This window comes from Pinus tabuliformis, chromosome 5_2, assembly GCF_031772625.1.
Source record: "Pinus tabuliformis cultivar Carrire ecotype Pingquan chromosome 5_2, CPIR1, whole genome shotgun sequence".
Lineage (NCBI taxonomy): Eukaryota > Viridiplantae > Streptophyta > Pinopsida > Pinales > Pinaceae > Pinus > Pinus tabuliformis.
The window spans coordinates 186,072,222-186,080,285 of NC_142306.1; the positions used below are offsets into that span (position 1 = coordinate 186,072,222).

General features: G+C 36.1%; 1 protein-coding gene across 1 annotated transcript; it reads left to right on the forward strand.

Moving 5' to 3' along the window:
* Positions 1–3,996: 3,996 nt before the first annotated feature.
* On the forward strand, positions 3,997–5,111 carry LOC149158178 (uncharacterized). Its single transcript, XM_089437715.1, has 3 exons — positions 3,997–4,364; positions 4,485–4,569; positions 4,653–5,111. Exons 1-3 carry the CDS (start codon positions 4,268–4,270, stop codon positions 4,966–4,968), a joined length of 498 nt encoding a protein of 165 aa, XP_089293841.1. The 5' UTR covers positions 3,997–4,267; the 3' UTR covers positions 4,969–5,111.
* The last annotated feature ends 2,953 nt before the right edge of the window (positions 5,112–8,064 follow it).

An 8,064-nucleotide genomic window follows, 5' to 3' on the forward strand; every position in this document is an offset into this window, starting at 1 on the left:
CATAAATAAACTAATAATGTCACTACATTCATAAAAATCCATTTTCACACAAAAGCATCTTAATCTATAGTTTTAGAGATCTCAAGTACTTACCTCGCAGTCCTTTGAAAATTTGTTGTTCTGCTTCGATGTAGGATACAGTCGAGTCTACCACGAAATCTATAATGAATCCTCCCAAGATGTTATAAATCTAGAAATCAACAGCTCTTGAAATGCTATTGTTGGTGTTCTTGAGTCGTTGTATCAGTTCAGGGGTCCACTCCTTAGGTTCGTCTCCTTTAAAACAATCTTTTCTTTCAGTCAACCTTGATATCCACTCGTACAACTCCACATAAAACGAACAGAAGAAAATTTCGTATTGATCTTCAAAAATATACTTCTACAACCACCTTTCAGATGAAAAATGAGGGCTTCTATTCTCATGATCTGCAAATTCTCATTCCTTCTGTTCTACCCACTCTTGAATTTCTTTCTTCACCGGATGCCACATAAACATATCCCTCAAACGAATCTTGATTTGAGCAACAAAACCATTTGTTGGCTTTAGGTTGGGCTAACCTAGGTTTGATCCTTTACTGTGCACCGACAAAACCCTCAATCACTGACCCTTTCGGCAATGACCTACAAGCAAATCACAATCTCCCCCGAAGTGACTATGGGAGGATGCAGAACCAGGTTTCTGCAACCTTGAGGGATGATGTGATGTGGTATTTTTCTATTATTTTTATCTTTAACATTCATAAGTTACTTCACATTCATACATTACTTCATCACATTACATTCATCACTTAAAACATATCATATACATCCATAAAAATTTACTATACTGAAATAAAGTGCAATTGCTATGCTACAACAGATAATAAGCAAATAAACACATGAAGACATAGATTTTACCATGGTTCATCCCAATGTGGGACTACGTCCACAAGAACTGTTGCTTATAATAGAGAATTTGTACAACAAACAGTTCTTGGCCTGCGCACTCAGCTGCAGGTAGTCCACGAAATTAGTTGCGGACTTAGGCCTCTACGCACTCAGCTGCAGAGCCTCGCCTCGTTGCCCCAAACCACAACTCACAAAGATATAACCATTCAATACATGATGTGATTCTTCAAGACTAGGTCGTCCACTTCTTTATTATTCATCCCTATATATACTATTACATTGAGGGGTATATCATCGCAATACCATGGTCCATATATTATGGACTCCCTTAATGCAAGCTATTATGGTAAAAAAACCATTCATCTTTTACAAAATAGTATATTTTTACAAAAATGGAGGGGCTTCGATCCGCTTCGAAACCCATATACCACACGGTATATCTACTGCACAGTTCAGTTTGGCGCTTCACTGCTCTACTGCATTGTCCACTTCACGCTCCGTTGCATCCTTCACTTCGCACTCCACTCCCATAAAATGCAGAGTCTTCATAAAAATCTAGGCCAAGTTGGGATGCGCCCAAAAAATCACATTAGAATGATAATTAAAGTTAACCTAGTTGTTGTTCCCAAGGTTTAATCTTGTTCTTGAATGAGAAACAAATTCAACTTATTTGATAATGGCTCTTCTTGAGCTTTCAAGGTATTGAGATGGATTCAAATTCCATCTAGGCTCACCATTGTCTACAAAATTGCTTCATTGAACAAGACTATGTCTTTGTTGGCCCAAACATTGTTTCAACCCCAACATTTTTAGGGACAATAATTTTTCATGACTTTGTGACAAGTTGAGACATTAAGAATGAAGAAAAAATTGGGGTATGATGACCAACTACTTTTTCATTTTTAAATTAATCACTTCATTTAATGAGGTTATTCTTAGGCTCAAAAAAAATTAAAATACAAAGGTTGAGTATTTCTCTACTTAAATGAAGCTCAAAATTAATATATAACAACAAACATCTTCAATAGCAAACCCAAAATTGTGTGAAACTTTTCTAGAATTTTCCAAGCTTGTAAATCATTTGTTTTGAAGATGGTTGAAGCTCCAAATGCCTCTTGGATAAACACATTGAATTTGGAAAGAAGTGTGCATTGTCTAAAGGTGAACAATAGCATATTTATTATTGCACTTTTTATAACAACCAAAAATAGATGAACAATACGTTAATAGAGATTTAGCATTCTTTAAACTAGTTTGCAATCAATCCTTGAGATAGTAGCACCATGAGTGAAGCTAAGAGGCCATATGCATTCTTCTTAAATGAAGGAAAACTTTTCCTACAAGCTAAAATCACTTTTTAAAGATTCAAATAACATCAATAATCCATAAAATTATTCATATGCTAGTCAAATGTGCATATGGTGCATACAACCCCATAAGAAATAGTGATGCTCCTTTCTAGCTACTAGTGTGAGCACACTATCCTACATGTCGGTTCAACTAGTTGCCAAGGACACCATACCATGGAAGAGTCAACTCAATTTATTGGCTAGTTGTATCCAATAATAACAAATCAAGGAAAACGAATAACTAGATTTAGACCCAATTAGCTTATTGCAATGGTTCAATAATATTAGCCATTAATTTTAGAATCTAAAGGGAATTGGATGGTGGACATTCTAGAACTATGGGAATCCATACAATATAAGAAAATATTTTTTATTTTGAGCTATATGGGCCTCATCGTGCTAACCCATTAATAGGTTAAAAAATGGCCAGTTAAACATATGAAAAAATAGCGATAATCTCGCAAATAGAATATGTGAAACAATAAAATCAAACACAATCTGTATATAGATATTTTTACCTTGAAACCCAAATGAGAAAACTATATTTGGATGAGGGATTAGTGTTTCATTATAACAATCTTTGCTTGCAATGCCTTCCTAGCTTTCTATGCCTCTTCCTATTTTATCTAGAAAGACCATTTACGAATGAAAATAAAGGAAGAAACAAGGAGAGCTTGGGGGTAGTGAGAAGCCCAACAGTCATAACTCTCATTTCCCAAATTCCTTAATCTTCTCTTATATTTTATTTTTCTATTTTTAATCATTCATTGTTTTCTTCTTGTTTTTGTCTTATTCCACTTTTGCATTTCATTGTTTTACATAATTTGTTTAACCTTCATTAATTGTTGAATTAGATTGCAAGTATAACCCTTCATTGGTTCAAATCCATTTTGGATCACACCTACCCATTGAGAGGCTATTTGGTCTCCAAAAACTTGAAAGAAACCAAACAAGATCTATGTACTCTCTATCTACTTCTCTAGAATATGACTCTAGAACTTTGACATTGAATCTAGCTATGACTTGGTGGCTTTGGTTGGTAACTATGATTCTAATTACAACTCAAACTTTTAATGTTTCCTAACTTATTTCCACAATATAAAAATCCATTCAATAACTCTTAAAATCTAAACCATCTTTAAATCCAAATTGTGTAACAAACCTCCATTACCCTCTAACTCTACCTTTTATTTTTAGAAATATAATATAATATAATATAATATTATAAATATTATATATATATATATATAAATAACCGTACCAACCAAACGACCAAACCGTCTCCTCCAAACCATTTAAAGAAAACAACGACCATATAGCCACACACTTGAAAAATAGCCCAATTACATCACCTACCCCAAAGTTTCCTTTAACCACTTAATTGCATTCAAACCATGAGAAAATAATTAATTCAAAGTTTTCCATACTCTTCCACGATTGAAAAATAGCCCAATTACATCACCTACCCCAAAGTTTCCTTGAACCACCTAATTGTATTCAAACCATGAGAAAATAATTAATTCAAAGTTTTCCATACTCTTCCACGAAATTATGAATGAATGAATGAATGTCCTTCCCAATTTGATAAATTCCACCTCTTACGCATGTTACCGATGGCAAATAAATTCAATTCAAGTGTGTGGAGATTCCAACGATGCTCCAGCTCTCAAAGTACGCGTAGTCACGCTCTCAGAGTACGCATGGTCCCGAAGCACAATGCATCATGTCACAGTGCTCATTCCAATGTTTAAAATTAGGTTATGGATGCTCATAATTTCAATACCTAGTGTTTCTAATGTACAATGGGGCGACGAAAATAGTATGATGGACCCTTTCACCTTTCACCTTCCAAGAACGTGAAGGACGTTGAAGCGACCAACCATTCATAGCCTGTCACGGTCTTATGGTTGACTGCTGCCCTGCCCTGCCTCAATCTTTTTTAAAGCGGTGTCTCAAGCCCGTAGAACATCACTGCATTTTAGCTTTCTGAGAGGCTACCTTTTTCTGATAAATTTGCTTTTCACTGATAGATGGTGGCGGTAACAGTTCTGAGCAGAAATATGGATGACGTATCGGCTCAGCGCTGCAACAGAAACTTTACAGCCCGAGATCGGCTTATCTCTAAAGGTATAGTCAGAACATGTTTCAACGATACATGTATAATAAACATGATCGTTTGTTTTATGATTATAACCATTATTTATCAGAGGACAGAGACTTTAATATTCCACTTCTTATGCATATCAGAGAGAAGGAATTTCGGGTGGGTTTGTGGCATTACTGAAGAGGAAGAAGAACTTATTATCAGAATGTATAAGCTCGTGGGCAACAGGTAACCAGGACAGTTTATTGGGATGCATTCAAAGCGATTATTAGAATAACTTTTTTTTATACTCAAACATTGGGTTTGTGCAGGTGGTCATTGATTGCTGGGCGCCTTCCTGGTCGAAAAGCTGAAGAGATTGAGAGATATTGGGAGATGAGAAGCATACATACTGCACCTCTGAAGCCTATACCTAGTCGCATAACTATAAATCCATGGCTTCAGACTCACATGGTGTCAGAGGAAACAGCCTGTTCATATAATACTGTCTACAACCAAAAGCTTCATTCACATGAAGAAGAAGAGGAAGGGGAGGAATCCAGAGTTGAAGATACTAGGAAAAATGCAGATTATATGCTTGTCCGGCCTGTAAGTCCTGTTTTAAAGGCCAGTTGTCGGTGTTCATAAGATTATCAGTGTGTCTGTAAAAGTTCGTTTGTAGACAATACATATAGCCAAAGCTAGTTATGTGAAAGAAAATGTCACATCAATATATTTGTCCCACTACTTCTGCTATTCTGTTTAATGTATAACTTCTACTCTATCCCGAATCATGGGCGCTGTCATTTTCTTTTCTCCAAAAAAAACTGATAATGTTATAAAATTACATTTGGTAGATATATGACTCCCATGTATTCAGAAATAAAGATTACCGGATCCTTTCACAGTGATTTAAAATTTTCATAACTGTGCAAAATAGAAAAAACCTAATAAGAATACCTAAGGGTTTGTATAGTTAGAGAAATAATCCACTTTTCCTTTCTTCCTTTTATTCATTTTTATCCCTTCCAGTGTATTTTTCCTTTTTCCTTTTTTACCTTTTTCCACTGTAATTTTTTTAAGAAACTTATAAAATATATGCAGCACCAGGTCAGATAACTTCAAATCGGAAAATCCATAAATTTCATCAAAAAAGAATGGAAACTTCGATTGACTATATTGGGCAGTCTGCTACTTGTAAATATGTTCTTCATTTTGTCAAAATGTACGTTATAAAAATTCATGAAAATGTCTAATATGCCCAACTCTGGAACATGGATTTATCTTCGAATTCCTAATCTATATGAACGAGGGACTGCCATCTGACCCTAGTGACAGGGGCCTGAGTCGACACGTAATCCGATAAACATGCACCAAGTCCGTGAGTTTGTCAGCTGTAGGGTTTGACAGAGACCAAGAATATGATATTTTCCATACTCTCTAATAGCTAGGGTTAGCGAAAAGTCGCCACCTCGTTGTTGGTGCTGAGGATTGCAGAGAGTATGTGAAATAATAACCCGCGGAATATTTTGATCAGGATGGAATCAGGTGATCTCTTCTGGCGAACACCGCGTGGCTGTTGGGGCCAGATTGGGTTAATGTCCTTTTCTGTGGGGATTTTCATGGAAATGAGGTGCGTAGCAGGCATCAACACGTTAGGAGGTTGTCAGCTGTAGGGTTTGACAGAGACCAAGAATATGATATTTTCCATACTCTCTAATAGCTAGGGTTAGCGAAAAGTCGCCACCTCGTTGTTGGTGCTGAGGATTGCAGAGAGTATGTGAAATAATAACCCGCGGGAGATTTTGATCAGGATGGAATCAGGTGATCTCTTCTGGCGAACACTGCGTGGCTGTTGGTGCCAGATTGGGTTAATGTCCTTTTCTGTGGGGATTTTCATGGAAATGAGGTGCGTAGCAGGCATCAACACGTAGCAGGCATCAACACGTTAGGAACAGAAGCAAGATTAATAGAGGTAAACTCTGAAAATGCCATGCTTCGCACTAGCTTCGGGGGTTTAGGTTAAAAGCCTGCAGCTCTAACCGATAGGACTAATCCAGCTGTTTAAGCCAGACAGCCCATACTTAAGCTTAAAGTTCGATTTCAGAGGCGGAGAGCAATAAGGCATGTTCACAAACTAAAGGGCTTTGAACTTTGAATATAAGTTACGGGCGTGGACACGAAAATTGAGGTCCTTACATGGCCACAAAATATAACTTCATCGCATTAAAAGAATGCGACGTTTTAATGCGACTATATTGTGTTTAACAAAGTGTGACATGTTTTTTCTCGAAGAATTTCTTTTTCTTAATCTCATTGATTTTTTAAAAATTACAGAATTATATATATACATCGATAAGCTCGAAGGTTATTTAGAAGAAGCAGGATGTGGTGGCACAATCTTAGCTGGTATAGTCATTATTCTTCTTCTCTATATATTGTTCTTCTGGCAATGTGCCCTTCTGATCTTGATAAGCAACTCAAGCTTCTTAAGGATTTCTGCTCTACCATGGGTATGACTGTTAACACAGACAAAACAAAAGTTATGATTATCAAATCTAAGAAGGACACTTGCGCTAATTTTACATATGACAATAATAACTTGGAGGAAGTGTATTCTTACAAGTACCTAGGAATTGATATCCATCACAAGCTCAACTGGAACCATAGCATTGAGAAAAGGATCAATGGGGGATGGAAAGCTTATTTTGGTCTTGAAAATAATTGTAAAACGGCAAACCTCGTAATGTGGGATAAAAAGAAGTTCCTCTTTGAAACTTTAGTCACTCCTGTTATCTTATATGGCTGTGAAGTTTGGGGCTGCAGCATCTCCAGAGAATCATGGAGGAAGATTGAGCAAATCCAGAAGCGTTTTATAACTTATAACCTGAAAATTAAAAGTAATACACCCTATCCTATTCTCCTTATAGAAGCAGGTCTTTCTTCTATTGAGAGCCTAGCTATGTTTCTGATGTACAAGCACAAGCTCAATAACATAGACAATCATAGACTTCCTAAGTTAGCTTTAAATTCCAGCCAAAATCACCTAAGGCTTAACCGAGGATGGCATAAGGACACAAGGGCCTGGTTAAACTATTGGAGATCAATGAGAATGATGCTTTGCAAAACATAAATAACATTAAAGATATTGTTACTTCTAAGTTCAAAGAAAAATTGTGGTGTGAGAAAGATTTAGCTTCTAAAAGAAAATTAAGTTATTATAAGAAGGTCATCAACCCCACCCTTGAAGATCAAAAGTATCTCTCTATTCTAACTAGCTCAAAAAAGAAAATTAATATAGCAAAGATTAGAACGAATTCTCATGAGCTCCATAGTGAAACTGGCCGCTGGGTAGTTCCTAAAACGCCATGGATGGAAAGGATCTGCCATATTTGTGAGAATAGGAGCATCGAGGATGAAAACCACTTCCTCTTAGAGTGCCCTGCATACAACCACATTAGATCTCAATTTCACAACCTTTGTTACAATACTGACCTTCCTAGCCTTTTACAATGCCAAAATTATAGTGAGCTCTGGAGGCTTCTCTCCAAGCTTTTTGAGCATAGGAATAAAATCTTAAATCAAAATAAATAATTTGTCTTTTTAGGTCCGATAGATCATTATTTGGTCTCAGGGGACGTTAACGATCATCATCATCATCATCATAAATTTATTTATTTATTTTTAAAAATGAAACAATTATATTTTTTATAATATGTTTTTCCAGTTAAAGGATTTTAATTA